This window comes from Condylura cristata, unplaced genomic scaffold (assembly GCF_000260355.1).
Source record: "Condylura cristata isolate star-nosed mole 26May11 unplaced genomic scaffold, ConCri1.0 scaffold00012, whole genome shotgun sequence".
NCBI lineage: Eukaryota > Metazoa > Chordata > Mammalia > Eulipotyphla > Talpidae > Condylura > Condylura cristata.
In genome coordinates this window covers 37,107,659-37,133,325 of record NW_004567113.1, presented here as the reverse complement: position 1 = coordinate 37,133,325, position 25,667 = coordinate 37,107,659, and the positions used below count along the sequence as shown (strand labels likewise).

The 25,667-nt window shown below is 41.7% G+C and overlaps 2 protein-coding genes across 5 annotated transcripts in view; one reads left to right on the top strand and one right to left on the bottom strand.

The window, feature by feature from the left end:
- The window catches only part of NSUN7 (NOP2/Sun domain family, member 7), a 25,735-nt gene extending 17,409 nt beyond the window's left edge, over positions 1-8,326 (top strand). Inside the window, exons 10-12 of the mRNA XM_004681488.2 lie at positions 2,456-2,573; positions 5,508-5,631; positions 6,392-8,326. Coding sequence (XP_004681545.2) covers positions 2,456-2,573; positions 5,508-5,631; positions 6,392-7,027 — 878 coding nt within the window. The 3' untranslated portion in view covers positions 7,028-8,326. The remainder of the gene's footprint in view (positions 1-2,455; positions 2,574-5,507; positions 5,632-6,391) is intronic.
- A 1,378-nt stretch (positions 8,327-9,704) lies between these two features.
- Positions 9,705-25,667, bottom strand: part of APBB2 (amyloid beta (A4) precursor protein-binding, family B, member 2) — a 304,616-nt gene continuing 288,653 nt past the window's right edge. For all 4 annotated transcript variants that reach the window (XM_012724124.1, XM_012724127.1, XM_012724126.1 and 1 more), the window contains 6 exons: positions 23,680-23,794; positions 22,741-22,828; positions 21,989-22,072; positions 19,526-19,641; positions 18,444-18,623; positions 9,705-13,485 (listed from right to left, as the gene is read on the bottom strand). In XM_012724124.1, the coding sequence (XP_012579578.1) occupies positions 13,318-13,485; positions 18,444-18,623; positions 19,526-19,641; positions 21,989-22,072; positions 22,741-22,828; positions 23,680-23,794 (751 nt within the window). In that variant the 3' untranslated portion in view covers positions 9,705-13,317. The remainder of the gene's footprint in view (positions 13,486-18,443; positions 18,624-19,525; positions 19,642-21,988; positions 22,073-22,740; positions 22,829-23,679; positions 23,795-25,667) is intronic.

Genomic DNA, 25,667 nt, shown 5'->3' with positions numbered 1-25,667 from the left:
TTTAACCTGCTGCGCCACCAGGAAGGGCCTAGAATTCTACTTTTAATCAAACTCTTTATTTCTTATAGTTCTAAGTAGAGGATACACAATTATAGACAAAAACAGATTTCTTGACTTGAAGTCTGAGTAACGAAAGCTCTTTACATGTTTCTATTACTGCTTATATATTTTTATATCATGTTATATATTCTATATTATTATAAATATATTATTGCCTATATATTTCTATTATTATTATGCATGTAGTAAAAATAAGGCAAAATAGAAAGTAGAAGTCTGCCATTTCAGTTGATGCTACTAACGAAAAGGATTTTGAATATGATAATATATTCCTATGAAATTCACTGGGCTGGAAGATTAGGAAGTGATGAATAATAGTTTTTTGATGCTTTCTCTAACTACTTCAAAATTATATACTCATCTCCTAAGCAAACTATCCTCTTTCCCTGTACTTTCCCAATAGCTATAGCAGGTCCTCGCATGAATATAATCCTATTCAGCTTGTCTTAGCATTTCAATAAAACATAGAAAAGAAGTTGTCTGGGGGCAGGCATTTTTGTCCTAAATCTCAAAGGTCTGACACAGTGCCTAAAACATAATTGCTGCTTGGTAAGTGTGAAGAAACAAGTGAGTTCATTTTATAGATGAAAAAACTGTCAGTCTAAGTCACTTTTCCAGGTTCATTCAGCAGTCAGTAACGGAACTGGGATTCACAGCTAAGTCTCTCTCACTCTTATTTAATTAACTAACCCATTAATCTGCGGTAACTTTGGTTTACAGCGTTGGATGTGACTCAGAGGTACAGGTTCACATCTCCCCAGCTGTGTGGCCCTGCACCCCTCCGCCATTGGGCTGGAAGATTAGGAAGTTATGAATAATAACTTAGTGGCTGGAGGGCCAGCCTCTTTGCCTCCTGCCGTGAACCTCCTCCCACCTTGTCGCCCCCCCCCTCCTCTAGCAGCCTGACTTCTGCAGTCATTTCTAGACTTTGTTTTGTTTCAGATCTTTTGTCTCCTTATACTCCATCTGAGTGAAATGATCCCGTATTTGTCTTTCTCCCTCAGTCTTATTTCACTCAGTCTCTTACCCTCCAGGTCCACGTTGTCACATGTGACAGGACTTCATCTTTGTTGAGTAGTGATATAGTATTCCATCATGTAAATGTACCACATCATCTTGATCCAGTCAGCTGTCTTCGGGCACTTAAGTTGTTTTCATAACTTGGCTAGTGGTGCTGCAGTGCACGTTGGAATCCATATATCCCTTTGAGATTTTGCAGTTTTTGGATAAATGTCAAGGAGTGAAATTACTGAATGACATGGTCACCTAATTTAAATAATTTGAGAAAACGCCATACTGTTTTCCAGAGGGGCTGAACCCCAACAGCATATAAGGATTCCTTTCTTGCCACATACTTGCCAAGTTTGTTGTTTCCGTTTGGAGCTTTTTATTTATTTATTTTTAATATGGACCATATAAAAAACCCCATGCAGTGGTATCCCATGGTTTTGATTTGCATTTTCCTGATAAAAAGTGATGTTGAACATTTTATTCATGTGCCTACTGGCACATGGATATATATTTATATATAGTTTCTTCTATATATTTTCTTCTATATATTTATATTATATGTCTCTTTAGTATTTGTTTAGTTTCTCTGTTCATTTTTTGATTAGATTCTTTGTCCTCTTTTTATTGAGTTGCCTAAGTTCTTTTTGTAAATCTTGGATATTAGTCGGATACATGATTATCGGATACATGATTTCCAGATAAGGTATCTTTTTGTTTTGCCAATAGTTTCTCTTACTATACAGATGCTTTTTAGTTTGATATAGTCCCATTTTTAATATCTGCTTTTATTTCCTTCGTGTTGGATTTGCATCCCCAAAATTCAGCCCTGGAAATGCTGTGGAGTACTTTACTTGTTTTCTTCTATATATTTAATGGATTCTGGTGTTAGATTTAAGTCTTTAATCCCTTTGAATTGATTTGTATGGTAGAGACAGTGGTCTGGCTTCATTCTTCTACACCTAATTGTCCAGATTTCCCAATACCATTTGTTGAAAGGACTTTTTCTCTGTTGTAGACTCTGGACCCCTTTGTTGTAAATTAACTGTCCATGTAAGTGTGGGTTTATTTCTGGGATCTCTGTCTTTTTTTAGAATCCTTTTTACTATGTACATGAGACAGCTTGTGAAGAATGGGTTAAAGTTATTAAGCTCATGGCAATCCGTAGTATTTGTGTTTTTAACTAGCTGAATTTTCAGTTTCTATAAAATCAGATTTACTTGGTAGCCACAGTCTACCTTACTAATAATACATGCTTTAAAAGGAGTCATGCAAGCATTGTTTTATCAAAACAATGTGGTCTTAGTCATCAGTTAGATGTGTAGTAACAGATTTGTTTAGGGCTTATACTGGGGTCATGTTATTAATTAATCTTATTTAAATACAGTTACTAAAGCTCAAGCAATTGTTTACTGCACATGTTCAGTATTTCCAGAAGAAAATGAAGCTGTTGTTAAGAAAGCACTGGAATTTCAAGATCTTGGGCTTAAAGTGCAACCTTATAGGTAAGAAAGGAAAGGCGTCTTCTCAATAACTCAATGTAATATCTTTGCAGTTGAAAAAATATGATTTTGTAAGGCATGTAAAGTGTTTCACTTTCTTTTTGTTAGATTTTAATATGACCAAGGAGCCTAACCAGTTACAACTTTAAGTATTTAGATTTGGTGAAGCCTTTGAAATGGGTGGCATGCTACACACTAAATGATTCTTTTTGTTGTTGATATAGTTGGTAAAGTGACAGGTACTTTGGCTTTGACTTGACTGGTTTCTGAAAAATTGGGCTCCAATTTTTTATATCCCTGGACTTAGGTACATCTATACCTCAGTAGAGAAAAAAATAAGTGTATAAAATAACCTTAGAAAGTAAAAAGAAGATTGGATCTTTGTTAGCTGAAAGCCTCATTTCTTAGATCCTTTCAGTCCCGCAACCTAAGGACTGAGGTAAACATAGCTTCAATAAACGATAGTAGAGTCTGAGTAATATGCTGAAGTAAACTCAGGGCAGCCACGTTGCACCTGAGGCATAGGCATCAACAGAAGGAGTACATCTAAGACACCAGTTCTTTCTTCACGGCTGTGGTAATTAACGAGGTATTTTGAAATGTGTCTTCTGTTTTTATAATCTATTTGTCATGTTCTGAAATGTTTCCTGAAATTCTAAGAACAGCATGTTCTTAACAGCAAATAGTTTGCTTTCTCCTTTTCATTGGTGGTTTTCCTTTTACCCATTCATAGGTGGACCTGTTAACCACATGGGCATTTCCCTCCTTGTTTGGCTTTAACTCTTTACTTAGTAGCTACTGTTGGAGGCTAACAGGGAGTTTCTCAACATAACATTAGTGAGTGTGAGCAAAATGTGCACCTGTCCAGGCATGAAGCTTTACCCCCCAAAATATATAGACTTGTAAATTTATGACTAATCAATAAAATTTGATTTAAAAAACCCATAGTTATTAGCTAAATCACTGTCTAGTGGCAAGAAAACTATTGCTATAGATAGTCAAATTTATCAGTGTGGATGATTCTATCAGGAATAAGTTTGTATAAGAACCTTTCTATAAGGATAAAACATGATAAAAATGGGGAACGTCGATATTTGTTTCAGTAAGCCATGATTAATTATTAATACATAAGGTGGTATAAAGTATAATAATGATATTATAAAGACAGAATCATCTGGGACTTGGGCTAAAATTGGAGAGTGTACATTCTAACACTTGTTGGGGGTTGTCTTGTGAAGGAAGTGTTTCCTCTGGCTTTCAAGAATCATTTCTTAATTCCCAAAGTGGTAGAATTTAGGGTTAAACACCAATTACAAGCCAACTATTCGAATCAGCTATCTGTTGTTTAAATCTCTTTTTCACATGCCAGAAATATGCAGCTCATTTTGGATTTTAACCCTGATAATACTTACTTGGGCAACATTTCTTTTCTTGACCCCATTCTAAAAACTGACATTACAGAAATACTAATTTAAAAGGAAGAAGCTATTTTCCAAATCCTATCCTTTTAGATATAACCATTCTTAACAGTTGATCTGTAGTCTTCCAGGTTTTTCAGCACCAAAGGCTGTGTACATTTTAAGTTTTACTTGGGTATTGTCAAATTATCCACCAAAATACATATGCTTTTCTTCAGGGAGGCTACATTTTGTGTTATATTGATTCTCACCTTGTAAATGTTTTTGCCAGCTTTCCTTTAGTATTTTTATAATCTTATCTTTTTACACTGAATCGACTTACTTGCTGTTTATCTTGGCAAAGGCATAAAGTACAAATAAAACTTTATTCCACCTAAAATCCTTTCTCACCAATCCCAGTGATACAAATGACACCTTCTTTTGATATATCCTTATATACTTGTGTATTTGTTTCTGTAATTCTATTCCACTGATTGGCTATTTCTACACTAATATGACAGTACTTTAATTACTATCATTTTAAATGGTTTTTCTTCTCAGAAAATTTTTTAAGGATTTATTTATTTGTGCATACAGAACTGGGGTACATGCCAGAGGTGCAGGGGTGGTGAAAGGATTCACCAGAGACAGAGTGGGGAGCAGAACAGGCAGATTGATGAAGTACACTGCTGAGGGGAGCAGCAGGCGGGTCAGGAGAGGTCTGCCTCGCCATGTGGGTCACCTCCGGGGCAGGCGGGGATCGAACTCATGCTGAAGTGGCTTCAGCTTCTTAGTGCTGTGCTCCAACCCACTGCGCCACCAGGGAGGGCCTCTTCTCAATTTTTTTTTAATTACCAAAACTCCTCCCCACGCTTGTGTATCAAATAAAAGGATCCAAAGATGCACGATGAGGTTAACAACTACCTTCCCACCAGCCACTGGAACGGGCTCCTGCAAGTCCCTTGAAGAGCCACATGTAACCCTTTGTTGCTTCTTATTATGTAAAGGTCTGGAGGGGCACCAGAACTGGAGGGTCTGGAGGGCACCAAACACAGAAACAATGATATTTTTACCACTGGGACACACAGGGCTGAGTAAAGCATTTGATTATCAGCCGTATGAATGTGTATGCAGATGGTTGGTTACAAATAATGTATGCATTAAACGCATGTAACTTCTTAATGTGACATCATTGACATATAATTCACATACTGTGACATTCATCACGTTAGCGTATATTTTTTCTGTGTTCAGAAAGCTTTGCGACCATCACTATCTGATTCGAGAAGAGTGTCATCATCCCAAAATGAAAATTCCTGCACACTCAGCTGCCATTTCCCTTTTCCCTATTCCAGTAGTGCCCATCAAACTCTGGTCTGCTTTCTGTCTCTGTGGACTTGCCTATTCTAGATAGTTCATTTTATCCTTATTTGAAGTTTTCATTGGTTAAGCATCATAGAAGAAAATGTTGCAATTTACCTTCTCTCTCCATTGACAGATAAGCCATTCTAAAAATTGACTGTTCTCATGTCTCCTGCAGGCTCAGCCCTCCTGTTCTTCCACTGTGCTCCTTAGACGAAATACACCTGTCTACTGATAAATTTTTCAGAATAGAACCATCTGAAGTTACCAATAGTTGCTTTATAGCTGTCCTAACAAGAGAGGTAAGGAAAAAAAATAATCCCAACCCATGTCATATTTTGAAATTAAGTAACAACATGCCTCATTAAAGGAACCTAGGAAGGTTGTGAGTGTTTTGGAATGGTGTGCTCACTTCATAAATGGCTTAAAGGACAGGAAAAGGAATGACTGCTATATAGCGAAAAGTCCCTATTTTTTAACAAAGATTTATTTGTTTATGCATACAGAACTGGGCTACAGGCCAGAGGTGCAGGGACTGGGAGAGGATTCACTAGTCAGAGTGGGGAGCAGAATAGGCAGACTGAGGGGACCAGGGCGTGAGACAGGAGAGGTTTACTGTGCATTGTGGGTCACCTCCCGGGCAGGGATCAAACTTACACCAAAGTGGTGGTGGCCAGCCTTGCAGTGCTGCCCTTTAACCCGCTGTGCCACCAGGGAGGGCCAAAAAGTCCCTCTTTTTATCCTCCATGCTTTTCTGGGTGTTCTCCCTGCCTTCTCTCCGCCCCGGCCTCTCCAAGCAATGTGTCAGCATCTAGTTCTCCTTACTTCACATACAAGAGATAAGCCCAGTCCTTCTTTTCCCCTATTAGGGTGAGAAGTGGGGATGTTTAAGTACACACAGTTATTTGCCGTGGCTTACGGAATGTATAGGGAGGGATGAAAGGGTTTACAGGTCACTTTTTAAAGTAAAGATACTTAAAAAATTTTTTTCCGACATGCGGATAAGTCTGACTCACCCAGTAGAGTGACCTCTTTATCTAGTAACTGCTTCTTTAATCTTAGCGGGACCCATCTGAGACCGTGTCTGTGAAGGACGTTTTGGCTCGTGCTGCAGCAAAGGGACTACTGGATGGGATTGAGTTGGGCAAATCTTTTAAACGGGACAAGAAGAAGAAAAAATCAAAAATAACTTGGCCAAAATCTTCCATGACGGATAGTAACAACCTCCAACTGAAAATTGCTGAGTTCCTGAGTCGAGAAAGTAACGCAAATGCTAATGGATCAGAGACATTGCCAACAAAAATAATTCTCCCACAGAAAAGCACAACTCAAGCGGGTCCTTCCTCACAGGTCAGAAAATCGAACAAGCCCACCTCCAACCCTTTAGTGCCCACACTCATGAAACACATTCCCCCTTCCAGGCCTTATTTACGGCAAACACACTTCACAAGACCTCGGCCAGAAGACAAGATGGTTGCCCTGAAGCCCATAGAGATTGTTTTGCCTCCAGTAATGCTGCCATTTGCTAGTCCTCCAGGAGTCAAATCTCAGATACCCACTCAACAGTTGTACTACCCTTGGGGTGGACCCAAGAATTGCCTTACCGGCTACTTTTCCACACCATTAATCAGAAGAAGGGAAAAGCCTAAAGAAAACTTACCTTCCTCCTCACTCAGGCGCCCTCGCCCATGGCTTTGATTGCCTTGTGCGTTTTTATAGGGTCAAGCAGCTGATTTTTTTCCGTAAAGCCTTCTATTTCTCTGAGGGTTAGACATGCCTACACAGGATAACCCAACCTTTGGGTCACTTAGTATTTTCTAAATGTGATACTACCTTCAAGAGACTACAGTGAGAAACAACGTAGGCAATCAAGGAAAATAGAGTTCAGAGATTCCAACAGTCAGTGCCGATCTGGTCTAGAAGGCCCAGGTGTAGATTTAGCAGCAGCAGTTAGAACTTGTCTCAACTTACGCTTGTTAACTTTCGATTTGGATTTAGGACTCCGGTTTTAAAACCAGGTTTTAAAACAGTTTTCCCTGAAGGGGAACACCGTTTGCTTTATCACAGACTTTAGACTCACTGTGGGAAGGCAGCCTTTTAGAAGGCACAGCTATGGCAGACATGCTGCCTTTCCCACAGACGCCTGAGACTGCACTTCAATATCTAGTCCTTTTCCAGTTTAACATTTTCAATCACTACTGAGGTCGATTCCCCCCACCCCCAACCATCAAAATCTTTAAATAGGAGATGATGAGTTTTGTAGTGTGAATGAGGCTGCGTATGAGTAGGAGGAATAGGTAGGCCCAAAGTCCCAGGTGTGGGGAGGTCAGATGTCAGCACTGTTGACAGCCTGTTTCTCAGTGGAAGGGCTTCCAGGAACCTGAGCAGATTGAACGTATCAGCCGTTCCTTCCCGCCACCCCAAGTCCTGTTGTAGGAAAGTGATGGTCAGCAATTTTCCTTCTTAATAGTAGTAATTCAGCAGAAGAGGCAAAACTTGAATACGAGTGACACCTATGATTGAAGAAAGCCATAAAGATGTCTGATTCTACTCAAAGATCAGGTGAAACAGTAAAATACACAAGTCATTTCATACGGCACACAGTAATCAACTTTGGAAAATCATTTCTGATGCACAATTAAAACATACTGTAGCACTGTTAATTATATTGCAAGTCAATTCATCTTGAATGTATTATCAATTGCCTACCAAGAATTGGTATGATTATCACTTCTGAGGTCTACTGATTTTTTTTTCATCATGATGACAGAAATTGTTTGACATTAAATACATTGCAACTAAAAATTCGATTGTTAAAAAAATGTTCATAAAGTTCAAGTTTAAAGTTCTGTTTCCAGAATCCAGTGTGTTGAACCGTGTTATGTAAATTATTAAATGTTCAGGCGGCATGATTTTGATAGAGTAGTATCTTCAAGGTGAACAGTTAGGTCTTTACCACCATTAATATGCTTTTATTTTCTCACTTGCAGTGAAGATTTAAAAATGGTGATTTCAATTTTATTAGTAATAAATTTTTATTTTAGCTGAAGAATTTCATTTACCTGTAAAATGTGACAGTAAAGAAACAAAACTGCTTGAAGCAGGCATATTACATTTTAAATCTCAAAAGCATTCTTATGAGTCTTAAAAAGCACACACGTTTCAAATGGTCAGCTTATTTCACTAATTTCAAAAATCAAAAAATATTTAAGTCTTTGCTCTAAACGTGACAGTATGTGTTTCATCGTCTTTTTCCTCTCCTCCCGCTGGCTCAGGCCATTGCATGTCTCTTGGGAACTAAACTTCTCCAAGAGCTCCTGCTATGCCTTCATACTCTCCTCCCCCCACTTCAGGTTGGGAAGTATTCCACCGTCCAAAAGTGTTGACAGTTTTGGGTTTTTCATTTTAGGTGGTAAGTTATAAAAAGAAAATTCTTAGCGTTATGAAACAGTTCAGTTTCTTCTGATCATACCAGCTGCAGGAGCTTCCTGTCATGTTACAACTGTAGCCACTTACATTTTCAGTACCTGATGACAAGCATCTGGTCACTGAATAACTTTTCTTTAAAAAGCATATGGAGATTTTGAATTGAAAACTTTCCATTTCATTAAACGTGCAGCTTTCTTCTTCGAGAATCTTCTGAGAAGTATACAATCTGTTATTGAACACTTTGGGGGACTGAAAGGAGAAAATACTTAGGATAACAGCAAAATACAAGAATTCTAGTGGAGAATATTCACTACACTGACATTTCACTGAGCTTTTTAGAGAAAAATGCTGCAAAGATATAAAGAAGCAAAATCACTGGTATTTTGACATTCCAGTAGCAAATTCAGGTATTTAGCTTGATTATTTATCACTCTATAATACTTGGGCTAAAGCGCAACTTTGCTCCTTGAGAGTTACTTACTGCCATTAATAGAGTAAAAGATAAAACTACTGAAGGAAATGCAAGAGGAACAAGAAGTGGGTACAGACCTTACATTCTTTTTCTCTTCCTCCATTTGCCTGATAGCTAAATGCAATTAGATTCAACAGATTTACTTTTCTAGTGCCTTTTATTTTGGATATCGTGCCTGTACAACTCTGTTCTTTATTCCTTGAGGTTGGGTTCTCCAAGCAACCAAAGATTGATACCAGACACGCAGTGTACCAGCTTTTCCTCCCTGCTCAGATAGGGGCAGTGTGTGGAAATGCTCAACATTTAGTGCATATTCCAACACCTACCAGGCAGGGATATGCAATAATTAATAAAAACGGAGTCTTTGTTTATGCAAATGAGTTCTAAACCATTTAATCTAAAAATAAAATGACTGGCAGACTCTTATTATTCCCAGATATATAGGATTGCGATGTCAGATAAATGAGCCAAACATTTTATGCAGCTAAGTTTATTCTTACAACATGTTACATTTAAATGTGTAAAAGTGGTCAACAGTGAAAGGGGCCGAAAGGAAAACCCAACATTCTTTTCAGGATAAACGAGCTGCTGCGGGTGGCAGGGAGCGTGCTCTCATGGATAGAGTGCGAGCAGGACCTTTTTCCCTGAAACTGAAAGAAACTGAATTTCATGTCACTGTCTAGCACAGGTTAGCTCGGCATTAGGCTAAGGAGGCCTGGCAGACCAAGTAGCCAACGGTCCAAATAGTTGATTTGTGCTAATAGCGGTGAGGAAAATGCTCTCATGTTGCTTAAGAAATCTTGAACTTGTGTTGCAATGCTTATGAAATGGACGTGTCATACAAGAGGAAAGATTTTTGAGCTTCTAGCAGAATTGTTTTATAAATGTTCATTCTAATAATCATAAAATGGATTTAAAAAAAAAAAAGCAGCAGTGCCAACAGTTTATCACCAAGAACTTATTTTAATAGAAATGGGTCTATATCCCTTCATGCAATAAGACAGACACAAACAAAAAAACAATGGCCCTACTACGCACTGGGTGAGCATCTACCCAGGTGGAAACAAACAGCGTGTGGACATGTGTTGATTTTTACTTTTAGATGAGATCACACATATAGTGAAGGATATAAAAATGAAGCACCAAGCAGTGCTTTAAGTTTGCCAAGTGAAGTTTTTAGCCATAGGCAGGCTGGCTATTCCCCTTGATTCGGCCAAGGAGCACATATATGAGGTGGCAAATCTGTGTCTGTCTAGCTGCTTTTTAAAAAATAAAAGGAACTTTAAGCATTTTGCCTTTTCTGCTACATACTCCAATAAAAATGTAACTACAAATCATTACAAAACCACCTTGTAGGCAATGTATAGTTCACTGAGATTACTTAGACCTGGATACATTGTGAGATGCTATCCAGGAAAGAGAATATTTTAACACAATAATGCAGTATATTTCAGTAAAAATAGAATAAATAAAATAAAAATATTTTAAGCTGTATTTAACAGGTTAATTAAAAAAATGATAAGACATACAAGGCATAGTGAACATGGCTGCCTGTTTACCAAATCACAGATATAAAGAATGCATAGATAACTGAAGTCACTACAACATCAGAACACTGTCATCCTTTCACAGAAAACACACACATTCTTTCATACATACTTTTTGGCCATGGCAGAAAGTGTCTGAACATATTGTGAAACATAATTTTACAAAATTAATTGCATTTAGTAGGCAAAGCTATTTTCAAAACAAAGTATCTGCAGTAAAGTTTTCAACATGTAAAGGCTATTATTCGTCTTTAACACATCCTCTAATTGCATATATAAATCAGTTTGCTACTTAAAGCTAGCTCAGTATTCTCGATCCTGAAAACAAACAAACATACCTTAAAAAATGAACAGGGGGGTTCAGGTAGGGGAGTTCCATGATAAAAGTGGGTTGCTTGTTCCGAATTTTGAAGTTTACTACACTAAATGTTTCACTGTGGAGATCAAGATGCAAGATCATTGCGACTGAATTTCAAACGGCTTTTACAGGGCACAACAAGGATTCTCTCAATGCAATAATTTTATGATGGCACTGGTCGTTTCAGATATAATAGGAGATAGGTGGTGAAAAGGAAACTCACGTTAAGTGGCATCTTTACTAGAACACCAGGATAGTAGCAAACAATTCTTGAATATGGAGAGGAACAGAGGCAGGGGCCACCGACTAGTTCCATCTCCTCTGGTGGCTACAGACCACTCTTTAGGAATCTACCACATGGAGCATCATTTTTGGGTTGAACTGGTCATTTTGCAGAAACTCCTGTCCCATACAGCATGCGCGAGGCACACCGTAGGGAAACCACCCTAGACTGAGTGAAGGCAATGGCTTGTACCACCACTGTGTCTGCAACCTTGAACAGGCCCCCCATTCATCCAGGGGATTCTAAAATTTCCTGACAATAATTGGATCCACCAGAGTCATTTCTGGACAGACTTTTCTAACTGATGTGGAAACAGAACACAGTGACAACTGAGAGCTGGGCACCCCATTCTCTCACTACCCAACATTAGCTCTTGGCTAAGGTCAGAGCCCCTTGGTACTTTACAGTTTTATTTCGCACATGTGTCTAGTACCCTCTATTTTTATAAGGCTCGAATGCGATCTGAAAGTGGAAATTATTTTGACAAGTACAAAGCAGTGGATAAACAAAGCATTATTTTATATCGGATGTTGTAAAATGCTAGTTTTGACATTACAGAGTAAACAAGATTAATCTTTAAAGTGATTTCCTTAACAACCTCCTTTTAAACCAGCATGGTCACCAAGAGTTTAAATGTGTTTATCTTTATAGCTAAGTTTCTTAATTGTGTAGGGAGAGGCAGCAAAGTGCCATTTTGGGGAAATTTGTTAGTCTATTGTTCCTACGTAATGTTGTTCTACTATGAAAGTTCTGAATCTTGAAAGTGGAAAATAATTTAAAAGTATATCTAGTAGAGCTCAACAAATTCTAACATTACATAAATTCAAGAAAGGTTCAATTTAATTTGTTGCCATGGACAATACAGGATAGACAGACAGCTTTCTGGGCAAAAAGCATTAGGGGAAGACTGAGCCTGATAAAGAATCCCAGCAGACAAGTTTGGCCAGCAGGTGAACTGACAAAATAACATGGTGCTGGAGATCTAAAATAGAAATGCTGTTCCCTCAACTCCAAATTGCATATTGGCTAATTATCAAACTAAAGATGAAAGGCTTGCGAAGAATATTTCATTTTAATATTGTTTATGTAGAGAATGGCCATAGTGAACTATAATTCTCTAGCTGCATTGTACAGTATAAGGCAGAAGTTTGAAATATGTCCCATCCGAAATGCATTATGATTTTGTTACATCTTTCTCTGAAAAGAAAGGCTATTTTTTGTTCGATTTCAATTTCTCAAATTTAGTTTTTTCAGTTTTCACTTTCTTCCAACATCCCACCAACAGCTGTAGACATGAAGTGTCCAGGTGTCAAAGCACTCCTCAAGGAAAGCTGCCAGTTGGTTTCTGTATCAATGCCAACAGCCAAGTTTGTCAACCGAAGGGTTCAATTTTATGAAAAACGGAAACAAAAAAGTCACCATCCTATTTTTACAGCAGTTCAGTGGTCTCTGCTATGCAGTGTCTATCCAATACTGGAAACAGGGCAAAGTGCTGTAGGACGTAAGAGTAGCTCATGACAGATCCAGTCAAGAGGACAGAGAAACTAAGTCAGGTGTCATTCACTCCAAGGTCTGGGCATTCACTCACTGGACGGGGTGTGGCCACATTCTTCTCTCTTTGTGTGATGTTAAGTAATGGTCACGCTATTTACAGTAAGAAAGAGACCTTCCACTGTTCATGATGTAACTTACTGACAGCAAAAAAATTTAGTCATGCTTCTTTTCATATCATATGATGGTGGCAAGATGAGAGAACATGCTTGTCTAACACTGGTTAACGATAAATTCTCCAAAGACAAAGCATCAGCAACCAGATAGAAGGCCGGAGAGCAGTTCATCCTCTTTAGTGTAGCTCTTCAATCTTCAGGTAAAGAGTACAGACTCCTCTCACACGTGAAGCTATGGCGTTTCTGTGACAGGGCGTTTCTGTTTCAAAGTGTCAATGAGGGATAAGACCCCTCGTTTTACATTGGTTGTGACTCTTCTGGTCACCGAGTCTGCTGGCGGAGGAGGTGGTCGAACTTTCTGTGAAGGCGGCCTGGCTACCAAACACTTCTGATATCGTAACTGAAATGGAACAGAAAATGGTGTATGGTATTAATAAGGTGTCATCCCTTCTTGTGGAACACGCTTTCAGCTTGTCATCAACTCATTTGCTCCCACAAATTAATGATGCGCTCCTAAACATAAATCCAAGTGCTCATTTTTTTCTTTTTTAAAGATTGATTTATTTAAACATAAAAGAACTGGGGTACAGGCCAGAGGTGTGGGAGGAGTGAGGATTCACTAGAGACAGAGTGGGGGGCAGAACAGGCAGATCTACTGAAATACACTGCTGAGGGGAGCAGTGAGCTGGGAGACAGCAGAGAGCTGCTGTGTGCTATGCAGCTCCCTGGCTGGGAGTGAACTCGTGCAGCAGTGGCTGGGGACAGCTTCACAATGCTGCACTTTATCTCCTTGCACCGCCAGGAAGGACCCTGTTGTTTGTTTCTTAATGTGTGCTGCAAATTCTCTTAAAAAGATCATGAGGCTCACAGGGTGTCCTGAGTTCTGCCAACCTCCCCCCATCCCTTTGCATCGTCTTCTTTGTTCTCTGCACCACAGGATGCAAGCAATTGACCTTGCAAAGAGCAAGTAAAAGGACAGAGGACTGGGAGAGAGACCTAGTTCTATTCTTGACCATCGACATGTCCAGCTAGGTACACAAATTACACCAGGCAAGTTCCTGTGGCTGAGAAAAGGTAAAGCTTGAGTCCAGGCTCTGATGGCCCCAGGTATGTTATTAATTCTCTCTGAGCTTCTGTATCTTCAACTATAAAATGGCTGCGGAACAGAGATCTGTACAGAAAGCCTTCTGACAAAGGAATACTTGTAGAATGCCTAAAATAAGCCTAGTGGAGCTGAAGGTATTCAATGTTTGTTTCCTTCCATAGTTCCATAGTTTTTTTTTTTTTAAAGAATAATGGATTGAGATTTCAGGATATACTTTACATACAACTGTAAAATCTAATGGGTTGGCCCTCCCTGGTGGCGCAGCGGGTTAAAGCACAGCACTGAGAATCTAAAGCCGCTTCCGCATGAGTTCAATTCCCGCCTGCCCTGGAGGTGACCACATGGCGTGGCAGACTTCTCCTGACCCGCCCGCTACTCCCCTCAGCAGTGTACTTCGTCGATCTGCCTGTTCTGTTCCCCACTCTGTCTCTGGTGAAGCCTCTCACTGCCCCTGAGCCTCTGGCCTGTACCCCAGTTCTGTATGCAGAAATAAATAAATCTTAAAAAAAAAAATCTAATGGGTTAATTAAAAAATATTATAGTTTTACATCATTTTGTGCATTTTCCCCTCTCAGTTGTAATCCCTGTGGGCTTCCCATCACCAAATCATCCTGTGCCATCACCATAGTCCAGTGCATTTCCCTCCCCCCACGGTTTTTGATCCCATTCTACCCTCCACCCCCACAAAATGTCTCTGGTATATAGCTGTTCATTATTATTATTTTCTTGCTTGGTCCGTTATACTGCTATGAGTGAAACCATCCGGGATTTTTCCTTTTCTTTCTGGCTTATTTCACTAAGCATGATCTTCTCCAGCTCCATCCATGTTGCTGCAAAAGGCATGTGTTTATTTTTTTTTTTGTTGCTGAGTAATATTCAATTGTGTATATGTACCAGATCTTTCTAATCCAGTCATCCACTTTTGGGCATTTGGGCTGCTTCCATGTCTTTCCAATTGTAAATAAAGCAGCAATAAACATGGGGGTGCAAGTATCTTTTTCAATCAGTGTTTTTGTGTCTTTTGGGTAGATACCTAGGAGTGGGATTGCTGGGTCATATGGCAGCTCCATTTGTAGCAATTTGAGGAACCTCCAAACCATTTTCCATAGTGGCTGTACTAGTTTGCATTCCCTAATGGGTTAATTTTTAAAAGCTCCATTAGTACTGACATCACAGACAATGTCTATCCTTTAGAAATACAGCACAATCTACCTTCTTCCTCAAGCTCACTTTTTTATTAGCACAAGATAAATAGTTCTTGAAAACGTTACTACTCTTCAGATGTTTTCTTTCCTTTTTTTCTCTCAAATTTTTTTCCAATTTTTTTCTAATCCAAGCACTTTAAAATAATCCTATGACTACTTTTTAAAAATCAACTTAAATGTTAATAAGATTCATCATACCGTTGTGAGACAGGCTCATGTTTTCTCCTGAAACAGTCTCATTATGTTTATATTATTTTTCCCCACTAAACTACTTCCAAGACTGTGTCCCAACGCTCAGTCATAGCTCATGGGCCGTAAAACTAGTCCCTTTCAACACAATCAAAGGAAAAATCATTTGTCACATGTCTCCTCTATGTAAGGTGTTTCACTAGGTCTCTACCCCAACCCAAACCACACACTTCTAAACACAGGTTATAAGTGGGTGGGTGTGGCAACAGGATGGGGCTGGGGGTGTCTGACATGAGCCACGTACACCCATGCGCATCAGAACTGTGTCTGCCGAATTTCATTAAGGAGGCCTTTCCTGTTCTATTAGAAATTTCACCAAAATATCTACTTTTTATCAACATGCCTTATTGTAAAGTTCACCAAAATATAAAACCAAGGACCTATTCTACACAGTTCCAAAATGTCTAAAAGTGGAAAAGCATGTGTTTAACACCATGTATATCTTAAGTGGCATAATTCACATATAGATGTTTTGAATCAAGAAGGGGACGTCTGCCTTAGGAACACTGGATTCAGGGTGTAAAAATTCGAAGGGACTACATCTCATGTAAAACATATGCATATAGAAATAGAGAAATTACAATAAATAAATAAATATTCTAGCCTTGTCCTGGACGGGAGCCACCGCAGCTGGGTACCCTAATGCACTTAAAATAGTAAGCGAATGAGGAAAAATTGTTTCTAAGAGAAAATGAGTGTGGAAATTAGAAAACAAACTGTAACCAGTGATAAAGCTAATTATTTAATTGTCATCAGCGTTTAAATGCATAATTAAGACTGAATGCCATTCATTTTATGACTAAAACCATCTGTTAGGATCCTCTTCAATTTCATGAGGTACCTAAACAGTCATCTTCCATTTCGCCTGGTTTAAGTCTCCCATTTTTTGATCCTTCCCCCTCCCCCGTCCTTGTTTTTTCCAGTGGTCCCTGATCCCATCTCAGTTTCCTGTGTCTGGTCCAGGGGTTCATCTTGAGTCCTCTAACACCCACACCCCTGCTCTGAGCCCTCTCCCTCTCAGCCCTGTTCCCTTATATACAGGCATATTTCAGGTGGAATCCTGACTCCACAACACTTGGGAGGAAAGATGCTAGGAATGAAATGCCAGGTCTTCCCTCCCCCTTCTCCCCTCTCCTTTTGAAAGGTGACTTTCAAGCTAAAAGTCGATGGCTCTTCTCATTCCCCACTATGCCACACACACTGCTCAGCCTTTTCTCTCTTTAAATCTAGCAGTGTACCGGGTGAAAAAACATCCAATAACCCAGAGCATCCCAAACTCAGCTTCCCCAGATCACACAAGAATCCATGCTTGGATTCTCACCATCTTCTATTTCTACCCCAGGGAGGAGGTTAAGTCCGACTGCGGCTTTTAACCTAGACCTTGCCCCATCCAGATCGCCAACACCCTGGCCCCATAAAATACATGCGTGACCCCACTTTGGCTCACTTCCCTGAAGATCTGTGAACCCTTCCTACACACCCTAAGACAAATGAACAAGCCCCTCAAAGATGTGCTTCTGGCTCCCCTTCACCATGAGAATTTTCAATGTATGTATTTTCTGTGTCTTCTTTCTCTTTCCAATCACTTCTCAATCCAGAGCAGTCTTATTTATTTATAGCACTTTTTACACCAGAATAGAATTTTGGCTCATGTATCTTCCTCCCAAACCTAAGCTTCATATTGCAAGGAACCTATCTTAGCCCTGCTTGAACTGCCTGAGTCCTGCCCATGAATGAAGCACTGAATTAAATGATGCAGGAGCTGCAAATCAGCATTCCTGACCCCATTCAGTTCCTCAACTCCTGGTTCAGATTCTCTGCAACTCTCACCAGAACCAGCAAACTGGATGATCTCCCCATTTCAGTCCTGCACTTCCACCTTACCCTCCACTTTTCTGAACTGAGCACACTTTAAAGAACTCTTCTATTCAGCCCACTCTTCTGCTTTGCTGAGACAAAGGCTGTCTCTGCGGAGACAAGACACCCTGGCGTGACGTCACCTTTCACAATACAGACCTCCTCTCCTTCCACTTGGTTCCAGCACCCACCAGCTGTTGCTAGACACTCCATGCACCCCAGGTGTGAGGTCTGCATTCACACATTCCCCTCATTTTTACCAGAATTTGTGCAGTTCCTGGCATAGCTCAAAGGCTCTTTGCAGAAGGCACAGCAAGGTCTTTGTGTTTGAAATCATATGCCGGGTTACAAAGAACTCTGGCTTTGTAACCAGAAATCTGGGGGCTTCACACAGGTTTTGACACCGGCTCTTCCCTTGGGGGAGAGGGTGGGACCAGCCTTTCCTTATTTGTTCCCAAATAAAATAATCACCTAACTGGGTTGTTACAAGATTGAGTTAAAAGATACAAATAAAATATGTAAGAAAAATGCACTTCAACTATCTGAAATAAAAATCATCCAACACACTGCTTTTTTTTTTTTTTTTAAAAGCAGCACTGAGTTGGCTCCAAACAGCACCAACTCATGCATGACTAACACTTTTTGATCACATACTGAAATTAATTAGTGATCAGGAATTGGGAATCCGCCAATTTGTAGTTTCTAAGTTCATCCTTTCGATGCTTCTGGATCTCTACAGAATCAGGCTGTTGCTTCTTTCTGGGGTCCCGGATCCGAGAGGGCAAACAACTCGTGCTGATTTCATGCATAGAACAAGTGAGTGCCTGTCACTGAAGCATTACCTTAGAGATCTGAAGTTCCTTTTCTGAGTTAGTCACATACCTCTAATTTAGAGCATTTAAAACACAAACAGGGGCAGATGTGTGGGGCGGCCTCACTCACCATGCAGGCGGCCTGGACCGCCTCTGACACGTTAGCAGCGTTGGGTTCACACCAGAAAACATGACACTCAAAGCGCTGGTTCCCGGTGTCCATGATGAAGGCAAAGGTATGGACATCCTTCCCCACGCCCATGAAGGACAGGAATCGCACACGACACTCCACAAGGATTTCCTCTTCATTCTGCAAGACAAATTGCTCAGCGGCTCACGCTCTCTGGAAAGCCAGCACAGCTGACACATGCGCACAGCTGACCTTCAGCCAGGCTCAGCTGGTGACATGCAGGAACTCGTATTAAAACAGTCAGATTGAATGTAGAGAAGCTTTATGCTTCTAGAAGGGCAAGTTTCTAAATGTGTCTGGAGAGCCCATTCTTTTCTTTTTTTTAGAAAAAAGATTTATTTATGCACACCTCTGAGTACAGGCCAGAGGTGCAGGGGGTAAGAGGATTCACCAGAGACAGAGTGGGGAGAACAGGTGGAGCTACTGAAATGTACTGCTGAGGGAAGCAGTGAATGTGGGTCAGCTCCCTGGCCAGGATCGAACTTGTGCTGCAGTGGGTACGAATAGTTTCATAGTGTTGTGCTTTAACATACTGTTCCACCAGGAAGGCCCTGGAGAGCCATTCTTAGAGTGAGCTTTTCTCTGTGGTGTTGAATCGCATGCTGAGCACACACAGAGCTCTGTGTTCTGTCCTTCCTCCACTCTGCTTCAAGCCTCTGAGTTCACAGCGGGCAGGAACATCATCACGCATACTTCTTACATCTTGTGCCCAGGTAAACTCACTGGCCACCAACCCCCAGGGAGATACTACAATCAAGTGGCATACAGTCACCTCTTGCAAATGATTTCAATCAGGAGCTCCATAACTGATGCTTCAGAGCCCAGAAGAAAATTAAGGTGTACAGAGATCCAAACACAAGGAGCAAAGACATTTTCAAAATATATAAGCTCTTTAAGTTACTGGCATAGCTCCCTAGATGCCAAATCTGGGCTCTGGGTCTAAGTTTCATGGAAGATTACTGTATCCTCAACCTCTCATAACCCAGACAGCCCAACCCCTGGGGCTCCACAGTCCTTCACACCTTTTCACTGATGACAGTCACAGTAGCATCGGCAACGTTCATGTTCACTGATGGCCAATCCTCCTTGCTGGACGAGGTCATGAGACTCTCTATGGCATCGTTCAAGGTATCCATTCCTGTGGATGGAAGGCCATCAGTGAAAAAGGCCCCAAAGCTATTTATCACACTCAGCTCTCAACCACCCAGCAACATCAGCTATGTCCAACTGATCTTTTATTCTTTTTTTTAGTTCCACAAGATAAGACAGTTCACTTATGCAATTTTACTGCTAGTGAAAGAAAATAAAGGAAACGAAATGGCAGCTTTTTTAACAGAAAGAGTCATAAGAACTTCCAGAGATGTAGTGTTTGACTGAATCAGCATGCTCCCTTTTTCTCCTTGAGTGTATAAACAGTATTCAAGCAAATACCTTTTTAAATTTTTATTAAGCATGTATGTGTGTGTGTGTGTGTGTGTGTATATATATATATATATGTGTGTGTGTGTGTGTGTGTGTGTGTGTGTATTTTCACATCATTCATTTTGTGCATTTTTCATCTCAGTTGTAACTCCCTTGGGTTTCCCATCACCAAATCACCCATGTGCCATCACCCATAGTCCAGTGCATTTCCCTCCCCCCACTGTTTTTGATCCCATTCCCCATTCCACCCCCATAAAATGTCTCTGGTATATAGCTGTTCATTATTAACATTATTTTCTTGCCTGGTCTATTATACTCCTGCTATGAATGAAACCATCTGGTATTTTTCTTTTTCTTTCTGGCTTATCTCACTAAACATGATCCCTTCCAGCTCCATCCATGTTGTGGCAAAAGGAATGTGTTTGTCTTTTTTTGGTTGCTGAGTAATATTCCATCGTGTATATGTACCGCATCCTTTTAATCTAGTCATCAACTTTTGGGCATTTGAGCTGTTTCCATGTCTTTCCAATTGTAAATAAAGCAGTAATACACATGGGGTACAAATATCTTTTTGAATCAGTGTTCTTGTGTCTTTTGGGGAGATACCTAGGGGTGGGATTGCTGGGTCATATGGAAGCTCCATTTGTAGCAGTTTGAGGAACCTCCAAACAGTTTTCCATAGTGGTTGTACTAGTTTGCATTCCCACCAGCAGTGCAGGAGAGTTCCTTTTTCTCCACATCCTCGCCAACATTTGTTGTTAGTTATTTTAAGATGTACCATTCTCACTGAAGTGAAATGGAAATTTTACCTTTTTTAAAAGTAGGGAACCCAGAAAAAGGGGACCCAACAGAAGTCAGCATTTGCTGGACTACCCTGATCTGCCTTCATCATACACTGCTCACTAAATAGGGCAAGTTTGGGTGGTACCTCCTGTTTGTGAGTAGTATGTGCTATTACATGGTTCTTTTGCTGGGTGGTCCCAGAGTTACTTTATTTGAAGGGGAGGGAGGTGGGATAGGATAGCAACTTTGTGGCAAAATAATTCACAGTTTATTTATTTAGCATGTATAATGCAAAGGGCTACTAGCCAAGATCTACAAAGAAATCATAAAACTAAAAAAAAAAAATCAATAAATGAATAAATGGGCAGAAGAGCTAAATAACCTATAGTCACTAAGCACATGAAGAAATGCTTCTAATCAGCTGTCATCAGGGAGAAGCAAATCAAAACCACAATAAGATACCACCTCACATCTGTGAGAATGACCCACATCAAAAGAACCAGAAACAAGTGTTGGCAAAGATGAGGAGAAACGAGAACCCTGGCAGGCCACTCTGTGGGAATGCAGACTGTTCCAGCTCCTATGGAAAACAGTGAGGCAGTTTCTCAACCTCTAAAACAGATCAACCATATGATCCAGGAATCTCACCCCTAGGTCTCTACTCAAAAGAATGCCAACATATGGAAGTGTATTTGATTTACCCATTCGTCAGCTGACAGATATTTGAGTTGTTTCTACTTTTTGACCATCACGAATAATAGTGTAGTGAACATCTGTACAAGGTTTAGCACAGGCAGATGTTTTCATTTTACTTGGCAGCAGGCTTAGGAGCTGAATTGCTGGGTCATATAGTATTTCCATGTTTAAACTTCTGGGGACCTGCCAGAGTGTTTTCCAAAGTGGCCACACAATTTTGCTTTCTCCCCAGTTGTGTATGAAAGGTTGTAGGTCAACCCTGAATGGGACAAAGTAATGGCTCTCTAGGCACTTTCTTCCTGTTTGTCATTGGACAGGATGTAAGCTGATGCCATGGCCCCCGCCCCCCAAGGGCAGAGTCCTGCTGCAGCCCTAGTTTGAACATCTCTGGACTGTGGGGTGCCTGCCTTGTTAGATCCCAATATTCTGGGGCTCACATGGCAGGTCACAAACAGCTTGGCCTGTCCTCTGTTGCTCTTTGTTCAGGACTGTTCCTACGCTCTGACTTGTGGCATGTCATCAAGACAAGACAAACGGCAGGGCCCACCCCCGGGTGGGTGGAGCAACACAGGTGATTTACATACCGACTGGTTTGTCTACAGGTAACATGCCCAAGTACTGCACGTGGAACTTCTGGACCAGCTCCGTCTTTGGTGTTGGGAAATCTACTACGGGGAACAAAAGGCAACATGGTTTTTTCAGTGGTTTCCACAGACATAAAAAACAGCATCACGATGTCACCTGGAACGCCCCGTGCCACAGTATCCTGCTTCGAGACATAATGTGGCCATTGGCCTATGAGAACAGACACTGGGGCTCTGTCAATAAAAATCTCATTCAACTTTCATTCCTAAGTAGGAAAGCATTTGAAAGCAGGACCTGGAATCTAGACGGAAGAGCTGCTACTATCTCTTTGTTGTGTGCTAATCAAACACAGCTTTTGATGTCCTATTTGTTTGGTGTGGTTGATGCCCAGAGAAGATTTAATCAGAAGGGGCATATTCAGAGACAGGAAAAACAATAAACTGAGTCCTCCCCCAAATAGCAACCCATATATTTTTAAAGTAGTTGGCCTTTAATCCAGGTTGTATGTAAGTCTGAAAAATCACTGAAAATCACATTCCTTAATGTCATGCAACCACAGCAAAACTCTTCCTGACCCTTCATGCCTAATCCTATCAGCACAGAATCAACTCTACACACGAGGCACTGAGAGAGCTAGCTGAGCTGTGCATGGGTTCTAAGGAGACCTAGAGTTAATTGTAGGCAACCATCAGAGAAGCTTCAGCCCTCGACTAGAAGCGATAGCCCTGGGAAGGACACAGGGCTGACCTACCTTGCAAGGGCACGTCCAGATTCACATTGGTTCTCTCCTGTAAGGCGCTGCAAGCCAAGGCTTTGGCATTCTTCCGCTCGGCCATAATCTGAGGAAGGGAACAGACAGCATCGGTTCACGGTTACAGCCTATTACTTCAGCCAAGAAAGCACCAGATCCCATTTCACTTCCCAGTTACACTGACTTCAGTCGATTCCCTGGCTTCCCACGTCACATCTTCAGAGCTACACCGAGCTACATCGTTTGAGAACGCATTACGTTTCCTGGTGACAACAGGTGAAAGACTTTTCCTCAGAGTTAACAGTTTCCTACTTTAGGGAAATGTATTCTTCCCCTCCTGAGGCTCACACCTCGACTCAAACAACACAAGTGAATATAGAGGAATTTGGACCAGATCCTTGTTGGGGACCGAGGCCGGCATCTGGCGTCTGTCAGCAGTCATAAAAAAGGTGAAATGGAGTCCGGATAGAGAAAAACATCCGGGTTGCAAAAGGCATGTGGGAAGAACTCCCTGCCCCCACCTTTTCCTTTTCCTCTTTCTTTTCTCGCCCACTTTTGCCCCTCGCGAGACCAACTGCTACCAAAACATTGCTGCATGTCTATTGTCCATTGGCTTTCTCCCTTCCCGACTTCTGCATCCCCCACCTCTTGTATTTTATATAAACTAGATAAAAACAAAATAAAACTCTCTCTTTGTTCTGTTACACGCGTGTGACTGTTTCTTTTGTTCGCCGGACCTGGGGCCCCGACTCCCCGGCCTTGCAGGTCAAGGCACCCCGCAGCAGTGGCGCCCAACGTGGATCCTCTGACCCTCGAGGATCCTCTAACATGCTGGCTGCGTCTCCCTGGACTCAAGCTATATCACCCCGCTCCCCCACTCACATCCCTTCCTGCTCAGACAGTGAACAGAGGAGGTGGGATCCCCAAGACCCACCTTACCTTGGAACAGATTTCGTGGAGACTTGTGGCAATGGCTTTTGCTGGTGTGTCACATCGAAATACATGACATTTTAAAATTCTTGTATCTTTGTCTCTGGCTACGTAGGCAAAATCTCTGTGCAAACAAAATTTGTCAGTACATTAGACAAAGGAACCTTTGCCAGCCCACACTCTGGTGATGAACGTTAACTGAGTTAGCAGCCAGCATGTCAGTGGTAAACAGTATGACGTGGTTAAAAAAAAAATTACATTTTAACAGCTACCTACAACAGCAACAATTTTATGGGCACGAAGAATTCATTTCTGAGCAAAATAGCTACAATCTTCCCTAAGCCTGGTCTGCTGAACTCTGGGAATTACTAACAAGGCTTCATGAAAACGCAATTTTAGGGGAAACTTCCGTCAAAAGCAGTAACCAATATTTTGATTATACAACAGAAAACAGGCTGGGGAAGAGCATGAATTTGCATGAGTGAGATTATGACAAACACAGGGATGTAGCAAAAGCAAAACAAGACTCTGATGTGCAAATGTGCAGAGAACGGATCGGACCCGTGGCTGCTGCAGAGTTGCAGGGCTACCACGGGGCTGGCGGGAACACAACAATGGCACAGACTGTGGTCTCTCAAGGGCATCAGAGCCTGTCAAACACAGAGTTCTCACCCTCTGGGGCTTGGGCGCCGGCAGCTGCCTCACACGCCACACGGCTGACTCAGCCGCGCCGGAAGCAGGCAGCTGTGTGGAGTTTAGCATCTGTTCTACTGATGGAAAGGATAATGACTGCAACATTACCTGGCTTCAGAAGAATCAGGCGTGCCACTAATTTTCTCCCTGCTACAATGGGAGGATGGTGGCTTTGAGATCAAAGTGTTCTAGGAAGATCAGTGCCCAGAGGTACCCATCTTGTACTTAGCCTATGATGCTCAGCCGGGACACTGACACCCTAAACCATACACAGTTATTTAATTACTTCCCCTAAAAACTGGCTGTTATTTTTCAGGTCAGATACTTTCCTTAGGATGGGGATGCCCGTGTTTGTCTGGAAGCCACAGGAGTCTACCCAATGGAGGCAACTGGCCATCAGGAAGGTGAACAGAAACAGCCCTGCGACGCGCCCCCCAACCCCTGCGCTCCAAGCCCAGGCAGCCCCACTGAGGCGCCCCAAGTAGTGGCCCCAGGGCAGGGGCATCTTTACTCAGCTCTCCCTCAGCCTGTCCACACTTCACCTCAACAGCCGCTCTCCCCAGCCTTCCCCTTCTTTCTCATGTTGTCTCAGTTAGTGCTCACCACGCTGCAATCTGGAGGCATTCCGGACTCCCCCTCACCCTCCGTAACCAGCCCCGGCATCTGGTCTGTTTTACCTCCTGGGATATCCAGTGTCCCCCACCCTCACCCCTGACCACCAGCTCCACCAGCACACAGGAGTCCTAAGCAGGCCTCTGCACCTGCCTCTGCTCGTACTGTGCCTGTGCCTTTGGGTGCTTTTGGACTCGGCAGGGGCTAGAGCTGCCCACCCCACTCCCCAGATGCTACTCTTAACTCTGGGTGACTAAAGTGTCTGAGCTCGTCTTCTCCACAACTATTGGAGATACCATAGAGATAATTTTGTGCCTAAATCCTCCTCAAGACGTAGCCCAGGCCTTCCCACAACTGGCAGAAGCTCTGCCCTTAAGCAGAGAGTCGCAGAAGACAGCTCTGCTTGCTGTCAACAGCGCCGGCCCCCAGAGGCATGAAGACGTCCCCAACAGTGGGCAAGGGGCTGGGCCTAGACTGTGGCAGGTGGGCACAGTCTCACTCCACACTGGGTTCCACAGGCCTTTCCATCTGTCTCACCACCATCAAGGCGACATGCTACTTAAAATAGGAAGAAGGCGGCCCTCCCTGGTGGTGCAGCGGGTTAAAGCACTGCACTAAGAAGCTAAAGTCACTTCTGCACCTGCCCCGGAGGTGACCACATGGTGTGGCAGACCTCTCCTGACCCGCCCGCT